Genomic DNA, 23,905 nt, shown 5'->3' with positions numbered 1-23,905 from the left:
TGTAATGAGCTGTAGATTTCTATGTTCTATAAAACCAAGAATGTAATGTTGAGACTTTATAAGGCACTGGTGAGGCCTCACTTGGAGTATTGTGCGCAGTTTTCAGCCCCTTAGAAAGGATGTGCTAAAACTGGAGAAAATTCAAAGAAAGTTCATGAAAATGATTCCAGGATTGGATGTTGTCATATGAAGAGTGTTTGATGGCTCTGGACCTGTACTCACTGCAATTCAGAAGAATGAGGGGTGCCCTCATTGAAACCTATCGAATGGTGAAAAGCCTCAACAGAGTGGATGTGGAGAGGATGATTCCTATGGTGGGAGGGTCTAAGATGGGGGGCGTCACGTGATGACGTGGGATTGAGACGTGTAAATCCAGCTCTCCTGCAACAAGTCAGTAAAGTACCGTTTAAACAAAACAAAGTTAGTAAATATTTCCTGAAAACTATTTATAAACTTTGTAAGATTACTTTACGATATGCCTCCTAAACCGCAACAAAAGAAGTCTGCTGTTGTGAAGCAGCCGCGAGACGGGAAGCAAAAAGGGCCTACTGCAACGATGGAGCCTCGGACTCAGGTTGGATCTCCTTCGGTAGAACAGGGAGCAATGGCGGTGGCAACGGCTTCTTCGAAGAAGACACCGGAAGTGTGCTTGCGCAAAGTAGAGCGCATGCGCAAATCGACACAACGCAAACTACAAGAACCGACAGCCACTGCAATTGAAAATGACTCAGAGTCAGAATCGGATTCTGCAGAGAACACAGATGAAGAAGAGGAGGAAGAATTGGAAGCGATTGGAAGTAAAGGAGATGATAGAGACATGAGAGAGGCTTTATTGCAATTAACGGCTGAATTAAGAAAAGTAAGAGAAGAGCTTAGAGATATGAAGATGTGCTATGATAAAGTTATGGCAAGACAGGACAAAATGGATAAGAAGCTTCAGAAGATGGAAAGAGCAATGGGGCATATGAATGATAGAGTGGAAAAAACAGAAAATGATTTGCTTGTCTGGAATTCGGAAAGAAACCGAATCTTGGAGAAAGTGGACATGTTGGAAAATTTTAGTAGATGTAATAATATTAAAATTGTTGGTCTTAAAGAAGGTATGGAGGGAGATAAACCAATAGAATTTTTTCAAAGATGGATCCCGGATGTTTTGCAAATGGAAGAGGAGGTTCGATCAATTGAAATTGAGCGGGCACATAGAGCTTTAAGACCAAAACCAAAAGATGACCAATATCCACGATCGATTTTAATAAAATTCTTAAGATTTCAAGACAAGGAAAGGATTCTGCTTGAGCTGCCAAAGATAAAAAAGGGCCATTGATAATTGAAGGGAACAAAGTTTTTTTCTATCCTGATATAAGTTACGAACTTTTGAAGAGAAGGAAGAAATTTAATCCAGTGAAAAAAACCCTATGGGATCATGGTTATCAATTTACACTGCGTTATCCTGCAACCTTGAAGATTTTTTTGCCTGGTGGAGAAAAAAGATTTTTTGATGATTACTAGAAAGCAGAGCAGTTTGTGCGAGATTCTCTGAAAACTCACCAGATACAAGAACAAACCCAGGAGAGCGAGATAGATTGAAGATGAAGATTGGGTTAAAGAATGGACTTGATGGATTTTTGAAGCTGGATGAATGTATAAATATATTATTAATTATACGAGGGGGGTAAGAAAGGTTAAAACTGGAGGAATATTAGTTGGGAATAGTAATACTAATTTTGTCTATATATATATAATGTTTTTTTGTTGCGGGGGAGCTGGAAGAAGCACTGATCGATTGCTACGCTAGTCATGTGTGCAAGCGTGGTTTTTGCCACGACCCGTAAAATGGAGGGGGGTAGTGTTGTGTATCTTTTCATTCACAACATTAGTGGGGGGGTATTTTGTTTTTTCTTTTTTTGTACTTTTTCTATCTTCTTTTTTCTTTCTGCCTGGAAGGTTGGGAGGGAGACACATAGCAACATGGTGAAGTTTAAAGAGATTCCCCAAGGAACTATGAAAGTTGAGAAGATAAATAATGTTTTAGATTGGAGTAACTTTGTTAAGAATAATGACTAATTTATTGAATTTTTTGAGTTTTAATGTTAACGGGCTTAATGGACCAGTGAAAAGAAAAAGAATCTTAACACATATTAAAAAAATGAAGATAGATTTAGCTTTTTTACAGGAAACGCAGCTAACAGAAACAGAACATCAGAAACTAAAGAGAGATTGGGTGGGTAGTGTTGTTGCGGCTTCATTTAATTCAAAAGCGAGGGGAGTAGCAATTTTGATCAATAAAACGTTACCAATTAGAATACAAAATGTAATAACTGATTCTGCGGGGAGATGTGTGATTATACATTGTCAACTTTTTTCTGAACTATGAAAATTATGCAAAATTCATACAAGAAGCTTTTCTGAATTTGGTGGATGCGCATGAAAAAATATTAATTGGAGGAGACTTTAATTTTTGCTTAGACCCAGTCTTAGATAGATCAACCAAGGCTGTTATAAAATCGAAGGTAGTAAATTTAACTTTATCATTGATGAAGGATTTAAATCTGATTGATATATGGAGAAGAATCAATCCTAAAGAAAGAGACTATTCGTTCTACTCCCATAGACATAAAACTTTCTCAAGGATAGATTTGTTTCTATTATCAATGCATATTCAACACAGAGTGAAAAATATGGAATATAAAGCAAGAATATTATCAGATCATTCCCCTTTATTAATGACAATAATAATGGCTGATAAGGAAGTGGCTTATAGATGGAGATTTAATTCAACATTATTAAAACGTCAAGATTTTTGTGATTTTATGAAAAAGCAGATTCAATTTTTTTTGGATACAAATTTTCATTCAGTGGATGATAAATTTATATTATGGGATGCGATGAAAGCATATCTTAGGGACCAGATAATAAGTTATACGTTTAAAATTAAGAAAGAATATATGGCAGAACAAGATCAATTGGAAAAAGAGATTACAAAAATAGAAAAAAATCTCAAAGATGTATGTCAGAAGAAAAACGAAAACAACTTGTCAATAAGAAGTTACAATATAATACACTTCAGACATATAGAACGGAAAAAGCAATTATAAGAACTAAACAAAGGTATTATGAGTTAGGTGAGAGAGCACATAAAATTCTTGCCTGGCAGTTGAAAACAGAACAAGCTTCCAAAACAATAAATGCAATTAGAACAAGGGCAAATAAAATATCTTATAAACCTCTTGAAATAAATGAAACTTTAAAAAATTTATATTCTGAATTATATCAATCAGAATCCCAAAATGATGTTAATGAGATAGAAAGGTTTTTATCACAGGTTTCTCTTCCAAAATTGAATTTGGAAGAACAGAAGGGATTAGATATGCCTTTTACATTAAAAGAAGTTGAAGAAGCTTTAGGATCACTCCAAAGTAATAAATCTCCAGGAGAAGATGGTTTTCCACTTGAATTTTATAAAAAATTTAAAGATTTATTATTTCCTCTTTTTATGGAACTAATACGTCAAGCAGAAAAAATACATAAACTTCCAGAATCTTTTTCAACAGCGATTGTAATAGTATTGCCAAAAAAAGACAGAGATCCTATGAAACCAGCATCATATAGGCCTATTTCTTTATTGAATACGGATTATAAAATAATAGCAAAAATTTTATTGAATAGATTATCTAAATATTTACCAAAATTAATACATATGGATCAAACAGGATTTATTAAAAATAGACAATTGGCAGATAATGTAACTCGGCTACTCAGTATAATTCATTTGGCACAAAAAAAGGGATGAGAAGAGTATAGTAGTAGCTTTGGATGCAGAAAAAGCATTTGATAGATTAGAATGGGATTTTTTATTTAAAGTACTAGAAAAATATGGGTTAGGAAGATCTTTTATAAATTGGATTAAAACTTTAAATTCTAATCCTAAAGCTAAAGTAGTGACAAACTCTCAAATTTCAACACCATTCCATTTAAAAAGGTCAACTGGACAAGGTTGTCCACTATCACCTGCTTTATTTGTATTGGCGATAGAGCCATTAGCAGAACTAATTAGAATTGATCCAGATATTATGGGTTTTAGAGTTAATCAGGAGGAATATAAAATTAATCTTTTTGCCGATGATGTTTTGATCTATTTAACAAATCCACAACATTCGTTACGTAAATTATGTTCTAGATTGGATGAATATGGGAAGGTATCAGGTTACAAAATAAATTGGGATAAAAGTGAAATTTTACCTCTTACTAAAGGAGACTATAGTCAATGTCGATTAGTAACCCAATTTAGATGGCCGGTAAATGGTATAAAGTATTTAGGTATAAGACTTGATAATGATCTAAAGAATTTATATAAATTTAATTATTTACCACTATTGAAAAAAATTCAAGAAGATCTTGACAAATGGATGATATTACCAATAATATTAGTAGGTAGAGTCAATGTTGTAAAAATGAATATATTTCCTAGATTACACTATTTGTTTCAAACATTACCAATACAATTGCCACAGAAATTTTTTCAAGAGTTAAATAAATGTGTGAGAAAATTTCTTTGGAAAGGTAAAATGTCAAGAAATCATTGGAAAAATTGACATGTAAATTTGGGTTAGGAGGGTTACAACTTCCAAACTTTAAAAACTATTATAAAGCAAATCAACTTAGATTTATTGCATCTTTCTTCGATGATCGAAAACCAGCATGGATTAAAATAGAACTAGACAAGATAGGAGAAAATAGACCTGAAGATTTTATATATAAATGGGAATCTAAATTGATACGGGAAAAGAAAGAATCTCCTATATTAACACATTTGATTGATCTATGGAATAAGATAAATGTTGATAATGAAACACAGAAATCTCTATTAGCAAGGAGACCTTTGTTCCAAAACAGACTTCTTCCTTTTACAATGGACAATCAACTTTATATAATTGGTACCAAAAAGGGATTAAATTTATAGGAGATTGTTTTGAACGAGGTATATTGATGTCATTTGAACAATTAAAGGATAAATATAAAATATCTAATAATACTTTCTTTTGTTACTTTCAATTAAGGGCTTACTGAAAAGGTAAGCTGGGTCAAACAATGTTTTTGCCAAAACCTAATGAAATTGAAATTTTAATTCAAAAAGGGAAAATTAAAAAATTTATTTCTTGTATGTATAATTTGATTCAAGAACAGACAATTAAACAAGGAACCCATAAGTCAAAGCAAAAATGGGAAACAGATCTGAATATTATTATTGATGAAACAAATTGGTCAAGACTTTGTCTTGACAGTATGACAAATAGAATAAATGTTCGACTTAGACTAGTACAATATAATTTTTTACACCAATTATATATTACACCGCAAAAAATACATAGATTAAATTCAAATCTATCTGATAAATGTTTTTGGTGTAATCAAGAAATTGGTACTTTTTTGCATTCTACTTGGTCTTGTTTTAAAATTCAACCCTTTTGGATAAATTTAAGAATCTTATTGGAACAAATTACTGCAACTCAACTTCCACATAACCCTGTATTATTTTTATTAGGTGATATTGAAGGGATAAAACCAAAACTTAAATTGAATAAATATCAGAAAGAATTTATAAAAATTGCATTGGCAGTAGCTAAGAAGACTATAGCAGTTACTTGGAAATCTGATTCGTATTTAAGTATGGATCGTTGGAATAATGAAATGGCTAGTTCTATTCCACTCGAAAAAATTACTTATAATTTAAGAGATAAATATGTAACATTTTTGAATATTTGGCGCCCTTATTTACAAAAGATAGGATGGCATATTTAAGTGCTCCGATAAAGACTTTGGTCACTTGGGGAAAGTAACGAATAATTGTACCAAATTTATTTTGAATCCCATGGAGCATGTGGAAACCTTCCAATACCCAGGCGGCTCTTCTTTTTTTTCTTTTTCTTTCTTTTTAGGTAGGACTATATATATGGGGGGGAGAGGGTTAAGGGGAGGGGGGAGGGTAGATTCTATTTTTTCATGTATTCTTTTTGAAAATTCAATAAAAATTATATTACAAAAAAAGAGAGGGTCTAAGACCAGAGGACATAAGCCTTACAACAGTAGGGCATCCTTTAAGATCGGAGATGAGGAGGGATTTCTTTAGGCAGAGACTGGTGAATCTGTGGAATTTTTTGCCACAGGCAGCTATGGAGGCCAAGTCTTTATGTATATTTAAGGCAGATGTTGATAATTCTTGACTGGACAGGGCATGGAGGGATATGTAGATTCAGGCTGAGAGGAAAATTGGATCAGCTGTGATGAAATGGTGGAGCAGACTCGATGAGCCAAATTGCCTAATTCTGCTACCATATCTTCCGGTCTTATTTTGAAAGGCTACGATAGAGTGGATGTAGGAGGATGTTTCCTGTAGTGTGGGGAGTCTAGGACCAGAGGGCACAACCTCAGAATAGAGGGACGTCCACTAGGACTGCATGTGAAGTTTACTGACACATGCCAGTGATAATAATTCTGATTCTGATTCTGAAATGAGGAGGAATTTCTTTAGCCAGAGGGTGGTAAATCTGTGGAATTCGTTGCCACAGGTGGCTGTGGAGGTCAAGTCATTGAGTGTATATAAAGCAGAGATTCTTGATTGGACAGGGCATGAAAGCTTATGGGGAGAAGGCAGGGGAATAGGACAGAGAGGGAAGGAATAGCTATGATCAAATGGAGGAACAGATTCAATGGGCCGAATGCCTAATTCTGCTCCAATGTCTTTGGGGCAAATAAAGCTAATCTTTATTTCACTTATTCGGGCATACATCTTGGAACAGGCCCCTCCAACCCAGCAACCCACTGACTTAACCCTAGTCGAGTCACGGGACAATTTACCATAACCAATTAGCTTCATCTTTGGGGTGCGGGAGGAAAGCAGGGCACTCATCGGAAACCCACGTGGTCACGGAAGAATGTACAACCTTCTTGCAGACAATGCTGGAATTGCCCCGAGCTGTAACAGTGTCCCATTAACCGCGACACCCCAGTCTTTCATCTCTGGGTGATCCTTGACGATTTCTGCTCCCATCAGCAGGCACACTTTCCGCTCAGCCCACACCCCATCACCCTCATCCCTTCATTCTTCACCCCTCCCTCTGTCAACCCATTGCCTCATCACCCCGTCCACCCTATCGCCTCCTCCCCTCCACTCTCTGTCCCCTCACCCCCTCTCCTGTGTATGCTGGCCCTGTTCCTATCAGTGTGAGGGTGGGTATACTGTGGACGGGTGACCCTGGCGTGGCCTCAGGCCTCCCTAGGTTTTATTGGAGTCGTGCTGTGTCCACAGTGACGCCCTGTGCGGCAAAATCCAGTGCCTGAGCCCGGCGGAAAACCCCCGGGAGCGCAACACCGTGCCCATCGACACCACCATCCTCCACCACGGCAGGGAGCTGAGATGCCGAGGCACCTACCTGTACTCTGCCCAGGACGGAGGGGACGATGCTGACCCTGGCCTGGTGAGGACGGGCACCAAGTGTGGTCACGGCAGGGTGAGTAGGAAGATGTGATTAAGGGGTGTGTCACGATCCTGTCACCTCAAGCTGCCAGAAGAGAGGGAGCCCAGGGAGGGAGGGCGACGGAGGTCAGGCATCAGTGGGGTGGAGTGCGGTAACCGGATCAGGTAAAAGCAGGGAAAATGAAGGATCTGGAGGTCAGGAGGTGGGACATCCCTCTTGTACTAATGGAGAGGTTTTTTCCTATAGTGGCAAATGTTGCATGGACGAGGGCCTCATTCTGTGGCATCGCCTGGTACAGCTTCCCCGGGGAGGAGGTACCGGGGGTTACGTAGGAGAGAACAGGCGGGCTGCACTCGGTGCTGGGTTGGGGCTGGCTCCACAGTGATTGCTCCCTGGAAAGCAAGCTGGATTGACTCCGTCCGTGGCTGATGCAACACGAGATGAAGAACTGCGTGCTTATTCCTGCAGAAGCGTGGCTTCAGGACAACATGTGACGCACTTCGATCTTCAGGCCGTGGCACACGGGGAAATGGGCTTGTTGCCAAGTCTGCAGATGGTGGAGGGGCAGGTAGTATTAAGGAAACAGGTAGGATACAGACGGATTTAGACAGATTAGGAAAGGGGCAAATTAAATGCAATGTTGGAAAATTCATGGTCACGCACTTTAGTAGAAGAAATAAATGTTCGGACTATTTTCTAAATGGGAAGAAAATTCAAAAACCTGAGGTGCAAAGGGGCTTGGGAGACCTTGTGCAGATCACCCTAAAGGTTAACTTGCAGGTTGAGTCGGTGGTGAGGAAGGCAAATGCCATGTTAGCGTTCATTTCAAGAGGTCTAGAATACAAGAGCAGGGATGTGATGCTGAGGCTTTATAAGGCACTGGTGAGGCCTCACCTTGAGTGCTGTGAACAGTTCTGGCATCCTTATGTCAGAAAGGATGTGCTGGCATTGGAGAGGGTTCAGAAATGATTCGCAAGGATGATTCCAGGAATGAAAGAGTTCTATTAGGATCATTTGATAGCTCTTGTCTGTACTTGCTGGAATTTAGAAGAATGAGGGGCAACCTCATTAAAACCTTTTGAGTGTTGAAAGACCTAGACAAAGTAGATGTGGCAATGATGTTCCCCATGGTAGGAGAGCACAGCCTCAGGACAGAGGAGTGTCAACTTAAAACAGAGATGCAAGGAAATTTCTTTAGCCAGAGGGTGGTGAATTTGTGGAATTTATTACCACAGACAGCTGTAGAGGCCAGATCGCTGGATGCATTTAAGGCAGAACTGGATAGGTTCTTGATTGGACACAGCAGCAAAAGTTATGGGGAGAAGGCTGGAGAGTGCAGCTGAGGAGGGAAAAAAAAGGATCAGCCATGATTGAATGATTGAGCAGACTTGATGGCCAAATGCCTAATTCTGTTCCTTTGTTGTATGGTCTTCTGGTCTTATGATCATTGCCTCCTAAGGGTTCCTTTACATTAAGTTCCCTCATAATAACTGGGTTATTACACAACACCCAATATATGAGAGCCTTTTCCCGAGTCAGCTTAAGCACAAACTGCTCTAAGAAGCCATCTCGTACGCATTCAACAAATTCCCTCTCTTGTGATCTGATAGCAACCCAATTTTCCCAAATACTTTGCAGATTGAAGTCCCCCATTACAATCGTGTCTTTACCCTTATTACATGTCTTTTCCAGCTCCCTTTGCAGTCTCAACCCCACATCTTGGCTACTATTTGGAGGCCTATACATGATTCCCATAATGGTGTTTTTACCCTTGCAGATTCCTAATTCCATCTACAAAGATTGAACATTCTCTGACCCTATATCACCTTTTTTTAAAGATGTAATACCATCTCTTACCAACAGAGCCACACCACCGCCTGTGTCTTCCTGCCTGTCCTTTTGATACAAAGTATATCATAAGACCATGAGACACAGGAGCAGAATTAGGCCATCTGGCCTATTGAGTCTCTCCGCCATTCAATCATGGCTGATCCTTTACTTCTATCTCCTCCTCAACCCCTGTTTCCGGCCTTCTCCCCGTAACCTTTGATGCCATATCCAATCAAGAACCTATCAATCTCTGCCTTAAGTACACCCAACAACCTGGCCTCCACAGCTGCCTGTGGTAACAAACTTCACAAATTCACCACCTGCTAGCTAAAGAAATTTCTCCGCATCTCTGTTTTGAAAGAGCGCCCCTCTATCCTGAGGCTGTGCCTTCTCGTCCAAGAATCTACCACCAAAGGAAACATCCTTTCCACATCTACTCTGTATAGGCCTTTCAACATTCAAAAGGGTTCAATGAGATTCCCCCCCCCCATCCTTCTGAATTCCAGTGGGTACAAACCCAGAGCCATCAAATGTTTCTCGTGTGATAACACTTTCATTCCTGGAATCATCCTTGTGAACCTCCTCTGGACCCTCTCCAATGCCAGCACATCTTTCTAAGATGAGGGGCCCAAAACTGTTCACAATACTCAAGGTGAGTCCTCACCAGTGCCTTATAAAGCCTCAGCATCATATATCTGCTCCTGTATTCTAGACCTCTTGAAATAAATGCTAACATGGCATTTGCCTTCCTCACCACTGACTCAACCTGCAAGATAACTTTCAGGGTGTTCTGCACAAGGACTCCCAAGTCCCTCTGCATTGCAGATTCCTGGATTTTCTCCCTGTTTAGAAAATAGTTGCACATTTATTTCTACTACCAAAGTGCATGACCATGCATTTTCCAACATTGTATTTCATTTGCCCCTTTCTTGGCCATTCTCCTAATCTGCCTTAGTCCTTCTGCATTCTTCCTGTTTTCCTCAGCACTACCTGCTCTTCCACCAATCTTCTCTTATCAGCCACAGTTGTACTATTTTACCATTTGAGTGTTTCTTCATTTTTGGAATACACATGTCCTGCACCTTCCTCATTTTTCCAGAAACTCACACCATTGCTGCTCTGCTGACATCCCTGCCAGCAGCTCCTTCCAATTTACTTCGGCCAAGTCTCTCTCATACCACTGTAATTTCCCCTACTCCACTGAAATACTGCTGCATCAGACTACTTTCCCCCTATCAAATTCCAAGTTGAACACAATCATATTGTGATCACTGGTTTCTCAGGGTTCCCTAATCACCTCAGGTTCATTACATAATACCCAATCCAGTATAGCTGATCCCTTTGTAGGATGAATGACAAACTGCTCTAGAAAGTCATCTCCTAGCATTCAACAAACTCGCTCTCTTGAGATTCATTACCAACCTGATTTTCCCAATCGACCTGCATGTTAAAATCTCCCATGACTACCATAACATTGCCTGTTTGACTCGCCTTTTCTATTTCCTGTTGTAACCTGTGGTCCACCTCCTAGCCACTGTTGGGAGGCCTGTATATAACTGCTGTCAGGGTCCTTTTACCCTTGGAGTTTCTTTAATCAACCCACAAGGATTCAGCATCTTCCAATCCTCTGTCACTTCTTTCTACTGATTTGATGCCATTCTTTACTAGTAGAGCCACAGCACCCCCTCTGCCTACCTTCCTGTCCCTCGATATTACATGTAACATAGAAACATAGAAAACCTACAGCACAATACAGACCCTTTGGCCCACAAAGCTGTGCCGAACTTGTAGTTACTTTAGAAATTACCTAGAATTAACAATATCCCTCTATTTTTCTTAACTCCATGTACCTATCCAGGAGTCTCTTAAAAGACCCTATTGTATCTGCCTCCGCCACCATCGCCGACAGCCCATACCACGCACTCATCACTCTCTGCGTTTTAAAAAAAGCCTCCCCCTGACATCTCCTCTGTACCTACTCCCCAGCACCTTAAACCTGTGTTCTCTTGTGGCAGCCATTTGAGCCCTGGGAAAAAGCCTCTGACCATACACACGATCAATGCCTCTCGTCATCTTATACATCTCTATCAGATGGGTGGGTGAGGGTGGAGGGGTGATGAGTGGGTGAGAGTGGAGGGGTGATGGGTGGGTGAGAGTGGAGGGGTCATGCGTGGGTGTGAGTGGAGGGGTGATGGGTAAGTGACGGATTTTGATGGTTTGGGTTGATGGGTGGGTAACAGTGTAGGATGATGGGTGGGTGACGGTGGAGGGATGATGGGTGGGTGATGGTGTGGGTTGGGGTGGGTGAGAGTGGAGGGGTGATGGGTGCGTGAGAGTGGAGGGATGCGGTGGGTGATGGTGGATGATGGTTTGGGGTGATGGGTGGGTGATGGATGATGGTTTGGGGTGATGGGTGAGTGATGGTGGGTGATGGTTTGGGGTGATGGATGATGGTTTGGGGTGATGGGTGAGTGATGGTGGATGATGGTTTGGGGTGAAGGGTGGGTGAGAGTGGAGGGGTGATGGGTGCGTGAGAGTGGAGGGATGCGGTGGGTGATGGTGGATGATGGTTTGGGGTGATGGGTGGGTGATGGATGATGGTTTGGGGTGATGGGTGAGTGATGGTGGGTGATGGTTTGGGGTGATGGGTGATGGTTTGGGGTGATGGGTGGGTGATGGTGGATGATGGTTTGGGGTGATGGGTGAGTGATGGTGGATGATGGTTTGGGGTGATGGGTGGGTGATGGTGGATGATGGTTTGGGGTGATGGGTGAGTGATGGTGGATGATGGTTTGGGGTGATGGGTGAGTGATGGTGGATGATGGTTTGGGGTGATGGGTGAGTGATAGTGGATGATGGTTTGGGGTGATGGTGGATGATGGTTTGGGGTGATGGTGGATGATGGTTTCAGGTGATGGGTGAGTGATAGTGGATGATGGTTTGGGGTGATGGGTGGGTGATGGTGGATGATGGTTTGGGGTGATGGTGGATGATGGTTTGGGGTGATGGGTGAGTGATGTTGGATGATGGTTTGAGGTGATGGGTGAGTGACAGTGGATGATGGTTTGGGGTGATGGATGAGTGATGGTGGATGATGGTTTGGGGTGATGGGTGAGTGATGGTGGATGATGGTTTGGGGTGATGGGTGGGTGATGGTGGATGATGGTTTGGGGTGATGGGTGAGTGATGGTGGATGATGGTTTGGGGTGATGGGTGGGTGATGGTGGATGATGGTTTGGGTGATGGTGGGTGACGGTTTTTGATGGTTTGGGGTGATGGTGGATGATGGTTTGGGCTGATGTGTAGGTGAGAGTGTGAGGAGATGATCAAGTGTGGGTAATGTGGTTTGACAGTGGAGGGACGAAGTGATGAGTCAGGTGATGGAGGAGATGTTGGGGGTTTCTGGACTGGAGAAGGGTGTGGGGACAGTGTGGGTTGGTTATGGTGTAGGAGTTGGGCTCATTGTCACCCAGTGCCATTGCCATTGCCCTGGATCAGGTATGCCTGCAGAACCGATGTCGAAATGCCTCTTTCCCTCACCTTGCTGCCTGTGATGAGAAGTGCCATCACCATGGGGTAAGTCCTCACGTTGCCCCCAGACTTGCCCGCCAAATTCCACCATCCTTCCCTAGACTCCCCCCCCCCACCAACTCCCCCAGATTCCCCCCATCCCACCAAATTTCCACCCCACCAAATACACCCCCCATGGTACTCTCCCTCCAGGACTCTTCCCTCCCCCCCCCGGACTGTTCCCCCTCCCCCAGGGCTCACCCCCCCAGACTCCCCCCACCAAATCTGCCCCCCAACCCCCCCAATACTGCCCTTGCACCCAGGCTCTGCCCCCCCCGTACTTCCCCCACCAATTCTGCCCCCTAACCCCCCCAAATCCACCCCTGCCCCTGGATTCAGTCCCCCACCCCGAATTCATTCCCCTCCACTTTGAGTTCATTCTCTCCCCCACTGAATTTCCCCCTGAAGTCCCCCACCCCGAGCACAGCCCCCGCCACACTGGACTTTCCCCATCAGACTCCCACCCCCGAACTCACCCCAAGCAACCCCCCAGACTCCCTCCCCAAACTCCCACTAAACCCCCCTCCCCCACGATCTCTCCACCCCTAACTACCCCCATGAACCCCCCCCCGCCCCCCGAATTTTAACCACTCTCCTCCTGAGACTCTGCCCCCTACCCCTGCCCCCGGGACTCTGCCCCGCCAGACCCTCATGCCCCTCCCCATCACCCTTCTCTCTCTCACCCCTCCCTATTACCCTCCTCTCTCACCCTCCTCTCTCTCTTTCTGTCTCCTCCCCATTACCCTCTTTGCTCTCCCCTCCATCTCCCTCCTCCAGCACCCCGAAGGGGTACTGTGGGAATCAGGTGGGTAACCCTGTCACACCGAGGGAGGGGGAGAGGTGGGGTTATGGTCTTGGAGGGGTGATGCTGTCACACTGAGGGTGCTGGTCTGAACTCTGCGTTGACGTCTCCACCTCCATGCTTTGTCAGGTGTGTAACAGCAACGGGAACTGCCACTGCGACCCGCACTGGGCTCCACCGTTCTGTGATAAACCCGGCCTCGGAGGCAGCATCGACAGTGGACCTGTTCACACAGACAGTAAGGACCACTTGTTCCCTCGGACCCTGGCCCCACTGGTGGGTGGGTGGTCTCACAGTCACACCTCCACTGCAGAAACTGTGGGGGCGTCTACAGGAACCTACAATGTTGTTGATGAACATTGGAGCAGAATGAGGCCATTCAGCCCGTTGTGTTTGCCCTACCTCTCCATCATGGCTGACTTCTTATCCCTCTCAACCCCATGCTCCTGCCTTATCCCCATAACCTTTGACACGCTGACTAGTCAAGAAGCTGTCAACCTCCACTTTAAGTATACTCACTGACTCAGCCTCCACAGCTGTCTGAGGCAACTAATTCCACAGACTCACCACCCTCAGGCGAAAGAAATTCCTCCTCATCCCCATTCTAAATGGACGTGCCTCTACACTCCCCAGGTTCCATCCGCCATTTCTTTGTCCATGCTCCCAATCTGTCTAGTTCCTTCTGCAAACTCCCTGCATCTTCAACACCACCTGCTCCTCCACCCTGTTATTGGGTATATTTCAAGTGGAGGTTGATAGCCTCTTGATTAATTAGGGTGTCGGAGGTTACGGGGAGAAGGCAGGAGAATGGGATGGAGAGGGACAATAAATCCGCCACGATGAATTGTTGGAGCAGACTCGACAGGCCAAATGGCCTAATCCTGCTCCTATGTTTTATGGTCTTATGGTTTGTCTTCATATCATGCAGAAACTTGGCCAGAAGGTTGTCAATTTTGTCATCCGTCAGTGACATAAAACCGGAAGAGAAGCAGTCCCAGGTCCGACCCATGTGGAACACCACCAGTCACCGGCAGCCAATTGGAAAGGCTTCCTCTATTCCCACTCTTTGCCTCCTTCCAGTCAAAGTTCAAAGTAGATTCCTTTCCAAAGTACATAAATACCCTGGGATTCATATTCATACGGGGCTTCCCAGTAAATGCCCAATAGAACACAACAGAATCAGTGAAAGACCACACCCAACAGGACGGACAAACGATCAATATGCAAAAGAAAACACACTCTGCAAAAACAAGGGAAGAAAAAATAACAAATAAACAAGCAACAGATTTTGAGAACATGAGATGAAGAGTCCTTGAAAGTGAGTCCATAGGTTGTTGGAAGAGTTCAGTGATGGGGCAAGAAGTTCCATTTAATATCAGAGGAATGTGCATCCGGAAATTCTTGTTCTTTGCACACGTCTACAAAAACAGAAGAATGAATGACAGTAAAAGCATTAGAACCCAAAGACCCCTACCCCCTTCCCCTCCCACACAAGCCACAAGCAGCAGTAAAGAAATTATACTCCCTGACCCCCCCCATCCACCCACTTCCGCAAAAAAAGCATCAACACTCTCCGCACAACAAGCAAGCAATAGCAAGCCCCCAAGAAAGACCGTGATCTGCAGCACAACAAAAACTAATTGTTCACCCGACAATTCAACATACCAGAGGAGCTCTCTCTCCCAATAAAGGGACAGCGAGAGGGGAGACACAACAAAAATAACTGAAGATAAAAGCAAGAAGACCATACTGAGGCTTTTTATAAGACACAAGTCAGGCCGCAGTTGGAGTATTGTCAACAATTTTGGGTCCCATATCTCAGAGAGGATGCGTTGTCATTGGAGAGAGTCCCGAGGACTCACGAGGATGATTCTGGGAATGAAGTGGTTAACATATGAGGGAGCGTTTGTGAGCTTTGGGCCTGTACTCACTGGAATTTAGAGGGATTCGGGATAGGGTGGATGTGGAGAGGATGTTTCCTGTGGTTGGGGTATCCAGAACTAGAGGGCACAGCCTCAGAATTGAGGGGTGACCCTGTAGGACAGAGGTAAGGAGGAATTTTTTTAGCCAGAGAGTGGTGAATCTGTGGAATGCTCTGCCACAGACTGCGGTGGAAGCCAAGTCTGTGCATATATTTAAGGCGGAAGTTGATCGTTTCCTGTTCGGTCAGGGCATCAAAGGATATGGTGAGAAGGCAGGGGTATGTGGTTGAGTGGGATCCAGGATCAGCCATGATGGAATGGCGGAGCAGACTCGATGGGCTGAAAATGGTCTAATTCTGCTCCTGTGTCTTACGGTCCTAACTCGCTGATTTGTGATGATGAAGCCTGTCGTATCACTTTTCCTGAGTTCTCCAACATGAGAATCAGCAACAGACTCTCTCTCACCACTGAGAGAGAGAGAGAGAGAGAGCACACACACGCAATTTGCCGAGTACAGAGCCTCTGATAGCTGATCCTGCTGTTCCTGATCTTCCATTTTCTTCCGTGAGGCTTCAGTTGGTGGCTCCAGCATAGAATCAGTCCGTGCACAGGGCCGTGAACCTTGGAACTCCGAAGGTGCGCTCATCCTCGAGGTCGTGTTCTTGGGATTCCGAAAAGCAGCTGGTAGCAAGACTCCGGGATTGGGTCCCACTACCACAAAGTACAGAAGTCTGAGCATAAATCAAGGTCAGGATCTTCAACAGAACCCCATCCACTCTGAAAAGGAATAAGACCATAATTAGGCCATTTGGTCCATCGGGTCTGCTCCACCATTTGATCATGGCCGATCCAATTTTTCTCTCAGCCCCATTCTCCACCCTCTCCTCCTGTTCGATCAAGTATCTATCAATCTCTGCCTTAAATGTACATAAAGACTTGGCCTCCACAGCTGCCTGTGGCAATGAATTCCACAGATTCGCTAGTTTCTAGCTAAAGAAATTCCTCCTCACCTCCGTTCTAAAAGGATGTCCCTCTAGTCATTGACATATAACGCAAAAAGGATCATTCCCAACTGTGGAATGCCACTCGTTGCTAGCAGCGAACCAAAAAAGGCTCCCTTATTTCCACTCTTTGCCTCCTGCCAATTAGCCACTGCTTTATCCATGCTAGAATCTTGCCATGGGCTTGTAGCTTGTTCAACTGCCTCATGTATGCCACCTTGTCAAAGGCCTTGGTGAAAATCGAAGTACACAACATCAACCAATTCTCCTTTGTCTATCCTGCTTGCTATTTCTTCAAAGAATTCCAACAGATTCATCAGGCAGGATTTTCCCTTGAGGAAACCATGCTGTCTACAGCCTATTTTATCAAGTGCCTTCAAGTACCCTCATATCTCATTCTTAATAATTGACGTCAACATCTTCCCAACATCTTTCTTCTGCCCCTCTCCCTTCTCGAAGAGTGGAGTGACACTTACAAATGTCCGGTCTTCCAGAACCATTCCAGAATCTAGTGATTCTTGAAATATCAAAAAAAAAAATGCCTCCACAATCTCTTCAGCCACCTCTTTTAGAACTCTGGGCTGTACACCATCTGATCCAAGTGACTTATCTACCTTCAGGCCTTTCGCTTTCCCAAACAACTTGAGTCTTCCACAGTGAAGACTGATGCAAAATTGTTATTCAGTTCATCCACCATTTACGTGTACCCCACTACTACCTCTCCAGCTTCGTTCTCCAGCAGTCTGATATCCACTCTCGCCTCTCTTTTACATTTTATGTATCTGAAGATACCTTCTTTAATATTATTAGCTAGCTTACATTTGTATTCCATCTTTACCTTCTTAATGACATTTTTAATTGCCTTCTGTTGGTTTTTAAAAGCTTCCCAATCCTCTAACTTCCCACTAATCTTTGCTCTATTATATGCCCTCCCTTTTGCTTTTATGTTGGCTTTGACTTCTCTTGGTAGCCATGGTTGTTATCTTTCCTTTAGAATACTTCTTCCTCATTTGAGATGTATATACCCCGTGCCTTCAAATTTGCTTCTAGAAATCCCAGACATGGTGCTCTGCCGTCTTCCCTGCCAGTGTTCTTTTCCATTCAGTTCTGGCCAACTCCTCTCTCATGCCTTTGAAATTCCCTTTAGTCCACTATAATGCTGATACACTGACTTTAGCTTCTCCTTCTGAAATTTCAATTATTTCTGATCACTTTCCCCTGAGGGTTCTTTTACCTTAAGCTCTCTAATTTATTCTGGTTCATTGCGCAACACCTAGTCTAGAATAGCTGATCCCCTAAGGTTCTCAACCACGAGCTGCTCTAAAAAGCCATCTCGTAGGCACTCTAGAAATCCCCCTCTTGTAATCGAGCACCAACCTGATTTTTCCAATCTAACCTGCACATTGAAGTCTCCATGACTATTGTAACAAGAGAGGGGGATGGGAACCAGCAGGTATACAAGTAGATGATGGATGTAACGTGAATGGAAGGATGGACAAGCCAATGATTGGGTGCAAATGCAGACAGAGGAAAGAGTTAGATTGTACCACAGAGGCAAGATTCAAAAGGGTGAAAAATGCAGGACTGAAGGAGCTGTATTTAAATGTAGGTAGCCTTTGGAATAAGGTGGATGAACTCGTGGCACAAGTACGGATTGGTGACTGACATTGTGGACATCACTGAGCCGTGGCTGAAAGAAGGCCATAGTTGGGAGCTTAACATCAAAGGATATACTTGGTATCGAAAGGACAGGCAGGAAGGCAAAGGCGGTGGTGTGGCTCTGTTGGTAAGAGATGGAATTACATCTTTAGAAAAAGGTGACATGGGGTCAGAGATTGTTCAGTCTTTGTGGGTGGAGTTAAGAAACTGCAAGGGTAGAAAAAACCATTATGGGAATCATATATTGGTCTCCAAATAGTAGCCAAGATGTGGGATTGAGATTCCAAAGGAAGCTGGAAAAGGCATATAATACAGGTAATGAAACGATTGTAATAGGGGACTTCAATATGCAAAGATTGGGGAAAATCAGGTTGGTGTTGGATTGCAAGAGAGGGAATTTGTTGAATGCCTACGAGATGGCTTTTTATAGCAGCTTGTGCTTGAGCCTATTCAGAGAAAGACTATCTTAGATTGGGTGTTGTGTAACAACTCAAGTCTTATTAGGGAGCTTAATGTAAAGGAGGAGGGAGGCAGTGATCATAATATGATTGAATTCATACTGCAATTTGAGAGGGAGAAACAAGTCACATGTTTCAGAGTCATAATAGAACTACAGAGGCATGAGAGAGGAACTTGCCCTAGTGGATTAGAGGGGGATATGGGTGGGGGTGATGGCAGAACAGAAATGCTGGAATTTCTGGGAATAGTTCATAGGATAGATATGTCCCACAGAAGAAGTTTTTCTCAAATGACAGGGGTAGGCAACTGTGGCTGACAAGGGAAGTTAAGGATTGCATAAAATCCAAGGAAAGGGCATATAAGGTAGCAAAAGTGAGTGGGAAGTTGATACAATAGGGTCATTTAAGAACCTCTTAGATAGGTACATGGAGATGAGAAAAGTAGAAGTCTATGCACTAGGGAAACTCTAGGCAGTTTCTAAAGCAGTTTACATGGTTGGCACAACATTGTGAGCCAAAGGGCCTGTATTGTGCTGTAAATTTCTATGTTCTATGTAAAAAAGCTATAAGAAATGAAAAGGTGAAATATGAGGGCAAACTAGCCATTAATATAAAGCAGGATTGCTAAAAGTTTTTCAGTTATTTAAAGAGTAAAAGGGAGGTGAGAGTTAATATTGGACCACTGGAAAATGATGCCGATGACATAGTCATGGGGGACAAAGAAACGGCAGATGAACTTAATGGGTACTTTGCATCTGTCTTCACTCTGGAAGGCACTAGCAATGTGCCAGAGGTCCGTGTGATTCAGGGATTGAGTGCCATTGCTTATTGCAAAGGAACAAGTGCAAGGAGAACTGAACGGTTTTAAGTTGGATAAGTCACCTGGACCAGATGGACTACATCCCGGAGTCCTGAGAGAGGTTGCTGAAGAGATAACAGATGCATTGGTCATGATCTTTCAAGAATCACTTGATTCTGGCATGGTCCCTAAAGACTAGAAGATTGCAAGTGTCACCCCACTCTTTAAGAGTCTGTTGTTAAGGATGAGATCTTCCTGTACCTTCTTGAAGTCAGCAGTGAGAAGAGAGCATGCCCTGGATGCTGGCTGTCTTTGTTGACGGATGCTCCTTTCCTGTGACAGTGCTCAATGGAGGGGTGGGCTTTACCCCGATGGACTGGGACCTATCCACTCATTTTTGTAGAATTTTCCATTCAAGGCCGTTGCTGTTTCCATACCAGGTCGCGATGCAACCGGTCAAAATACTCTCCACTACACATCTATAGAAGTTTGGTAAAGTTATAGATGACAAGCCAAATCTTTGCAAACCTCTAAGAAAGTAGAGGCGCTGCCATACGTTCTTCGCAATTGTACTTGCGTGCTGGGTCCAGGTCAGAATCCCTGACAGGATGTGATAGTGGCATCCGTTAGTCTCGTGAGACCACGGATCTGCGCCTGGAAAGTCTTGCTTCAGTCTGTGTTAGAGCAGCGTCTGTTGTGGCTGTAGAGGCCCACATGGGAGTGACAGTCTCGGCTGCAGCGACTGCTCTTGAAGGCACTGTCCTCCAGTGTTGTCTTGGTGCTGTTTTTCCGACGAGTGCGCTTTTCTTCAGCAGCAAGCCTCAGCTTCTCTTCTCCTCTTTTTAGACCTCTGCGTAGTTCCAGCCTCCAGTGAAAGTGATCACTTGTGATGTCCTCCCACCTCTCGACGGTCATTTTCAGTGACCTCATGTCTCTCTTGCAAACGTCTTTGAAACGACAATGGGGCCGCCCTTGTGCTGTCTTGCCGGAGGCCAGTTCCCCATACAGCAGGTCTTTCGGGGTCCTCCCGTCTGACTTACGGTGTACGTGGCCCAGCCAGCGGAGACGGCGTTGTTGGAGCAGGGTGAAGAGGCTGGGTATCTGGGCATGGGCCAGGACCTCATTGTTGGTGACTCGGTCAGTCCACATGATGTCCAGGATGTGTCTCAGGCTGCGAAGGTGGAAGGCGTCGAGACGCCACTCTTGTCTGTGGTAGAGGCTCCAGGTCTTGCTGCCGTAAAGCAGTGTGCTGAGGACGCAGGCCCTGTAGACTGCAACTTTGGTGTGTGTTGTCAGCTTTCTGTTCTCCCAGACTCTCTTTGTCAGCCTGGCGAATGTTGAGGCTGCTCGTCCGATCCGTCTGTTGATCTCGGGGTCTAGGGAGAGGCTGTCCGTGATGGTGGAGCCAAGGTATGTAAACTCGTGAACTATCTTCAGCTCAGAGTTGTTGATGGTAATGGCAGGAGGGTTGCTCAACGCGTTGGCCCAACACATTGGTCTTCTTCAGGCTGATGGTCAAGCTGAAGTCCTGGCAGGCTCTTGAGAAGCTGTCCATGAGGCATTGCAGTTGCTCTTCAGAGTGTGTTGCCAGTGCCGCGTCATCTGCAAACAACATGTCCCTGATGAGTACTTCACGAACCTTGGTTTTCGCCCTCAGCCGGGACAGACTGAACAGCCTCCTGTCTGATCTGGTGTGGAGGTAGACACCATCAGTTGATGTTCCAAAGGCGTGCTTCAGCATGAATGTGAAGAAGATGCTGAACAGGGTGGGGGCAAGCACACAGCCCTGCTTCACTCTGCCGCGGATGTTGAAGGCCTCCGAAGAAGAGTCGTCGAACTGAACGACGCCCTTCATGTCTGTGTGGAATGACTGAGGAGCCTCGCGGGACAACCAATCCTGATGAGGATTTTGAACAGGTTGTCTCTGCTCATGAGGTCGAAGGCCTTCGTAAGGTCAATGAAAGCGACGTAGAGTGGTTGTCTTTGCCCTCTGCATTTCTCTTGTAGCTGTTGAAGTGAGAAGAACATGTCGATTGTGGAGCGTTCTGACCTGAAACTGCACTGAGACTCGGGAAATACCCTTTCGGCTATTTTCTGCAGTCTGTTCAGGACCATGCAGATGAGATGATAACACCAAAGAATTTAAAGTATCTCTGATACTCCGATGAGGACTGGCTCGTGGACCTCTGGTTTCCCCCTCCTGAAGTCTACAATCAGCAATATGGTCTTGCTGACATTGAGTAAGAGGTGGTTGTTATGGCACCCCTCAGCCAGATTTTGATTCTCCCTCCTATATGCTGATTCGTCACCACCTTTGGTTCGACCTACGACGTTAGTGTCATCAGCAAACTTAAAATTGGCATTAGAGCTTTGGTTCGCCACCTGGTCATGTGTAAAGCAAGCAGAGCAGGGGGCTAAGCACACAGACTTATGGGCATCTGTGCTGATGGGGATTGTGGAGGAGAAGTTGTTGCCAATACAACCTGATTGGAGTCTACAAGTGAGGAAATTGAGGTTACAATTACACAAGGAAGAATTCAGGCCAAGGTTTTGGAGCTTATTGATTAGTTTTTGAGGGGATGATTGTATTTAAGGCTGAGCTGGAGTCAAAAAGAGCATCCTGATGTATGCATCTTCACTGTCCCGATGTTCCAGGGTTGAGTGAAGAGCCAAGGAAGTAGCATCTGCTGAGGACCTGTGGCTCCAGTTGGAAAATTGGAGCAGATCCAAGTCACTTCTGAGGCAGGAATTGATATGCTTCACCACCAGCCACTCAAACACGTGGTCACAGTGGATGTACAGTGAGCACTACTGGACAATGGTAACTGAGGCAAGTCACCATACTCTTTTTAGGCACTTATATAATTCAAGCCTGCTTGAAGCAAGTGAGTACCACACACTGCTGAAGCAAGAGATGAAAGATCAGTGAACACTCCAGCATGTTGGTCAGCATGGGACTTTAGTACTTGGCCGGGTACCCTGTCTGGGCTGGAGGCTTTCCGTGGGTTCACGCTTCTGAGGGATTCTCTCTTGTCAGATCCAGGAAACCACGCTGACCATGGCCTGTTGTATTGTGTCAGATACAGGAAAACCACACTGACTGTGGCCTGTTGTATTGTCAGATCCAGGAAACCATGCTGACTGTGGCCTGTTGTGTCAGATACAGGAAACCACGCTGACTGTGGCCTGTTGTGTCAGATACAGGAAACCACGCTGACTGTGGCCTGTTGTGTCAGATACAGGAAACCACACTGACTGTGGCCTGTTGCGTCAGATACAGGAAACCATGCTGACTGTAGCCTGTTGTATTGTGTCGGATACAGGAAACCACGCTGACTGTGGCCTGTTGTGTCAGATACAGGAAACCACGCTGACTGTGGCCTGTTGTGTCAGATACAGGAAACCACGCTGACTGTGGCCTGTTGTGTCAGATACAGGAAACCACGCTGACTGTAGCCTGTTGTATTGTGTCAGATACAGGAAACCACGCTGACAGTGACCTGTTATATTGTGTCAGATACAGGAAACCACGCTGACTGTAGCCTGTTGTATTGTGCCAGATACAGGAATCCATGCTGACCGTGGCCTGTTGTATTGTGTCAGATACAGGAAACCACGCTGACTGTGGCCTGTTGTGTCAGATACAGGAAACCACGCTGACTGTAGCCTGTTGTATTGTGCCAGATAGAGGAATCCATGCTGACCGTGGCCTGTTGTATTGTGTCAGATACAGGAAACCATGCTGACTGTGGCCTGTTGTGTCAGATACAGGAAACCACGCTGACTGTGGCCTGTTGTGTCAGATACAGGAAACCACGCTGACTGTGGCCTGTTGTGTCAGATACAGGAAACCACGCTGACTGTGGCCTGTTGTATTGTGCCGGATACAGGAAACCATGCTGACCACGGCCTGTTGTATTGTGTCAGATACCGGAAACCACGCTGACTGTGGCCTGTTGTATTGTGCCAGATACAGGAAACCATGCTGACCACGGCCTGTTGTATTGTGTCAGATACAGGAAACCACGCTGACTGTTGCCTGTTGTATTGTGTCAGATCTAGCGAGTGTATCTCCACTTTCACCCCTGGGGCCGAAAGGATAGAAGCATGGGTGGGGGGAATGTGCATGTGGTCGGGGGTGGGATGTGGATGCTGAGATAGGTTTTCAGGGTGAGGATGGTGTTGGGGTCCGGTGGGGCTGAGGACTGACATCATCTCTTTGCCCCGCAGGTTACCGGTTACTGGTGCTGGGATTACTCCTGACCTTCCTGCTTGTCCCGGCTCTGGTGATGGCTGCCCTCTGCTATCGGAAACACCAGGAGCGGCTCTGTGCCCAGATCGGTATCGCCCCACCTTTCACACACAGGTATCCCTTCCCTCTCCGTCCCC

General features: G+C 44.6%; 1 protein-coding gene across 1 annotated transcript in view; it reads left to right on the top strand.

The window, feature by feature from the left end:
* LOC134345897 (disintegrin and metalloproteinase domain-containing protein 33-like) overlaps positions 1 to 23,905 on the top strand; it is a 118,400-nt gene that overhangs the window by 74,993 nt on the left and 19,502 nt on the right. The window contains exons 16-20 of the mRNA XM_063047241.1: positions 7,307 to 7,508; positions 7,944 to 8,039; positions 12,804 to 12,881; positions 13,807 to 13,915; positions 23,747 to 23,882. Coding sequence (XP_062903311.1) covers positions 7,307 to 7,508; positions 7,944 to 8,039; positions 12,804 to 12,881; positions 13,807 to 13,915; positions 23,747 to 23,882 — 621 coding nt within the window. The remainder of the gene's footprint in view (positions 1 to 7,306; positions 7,509 to 7,943; positions 8,040 to 12,803; positions 12,882 to 13,806; positions 13,916 to 23,746; positions 23,883 to 23,905) is intronic.

This window comes from Mobula hypostoma, chromosome 4, assembly GCF_963921235.1.
Source record: "Mobula hypostoma chromosome 4, sMobHyp1.1, whole genome shotgun sequence".
Classification (NCBI taxonomy): Eukaryota; Metazoa; Chordata; class Chondrichthyes; order Myliobatiformes; family Myliobatidae; genus Mobula; species Mobula hypostoma.
Note: the sequence above shows the minus strand (reverse complement) of the source record. Positions and strands in the feature narration are given on the sequence as shown.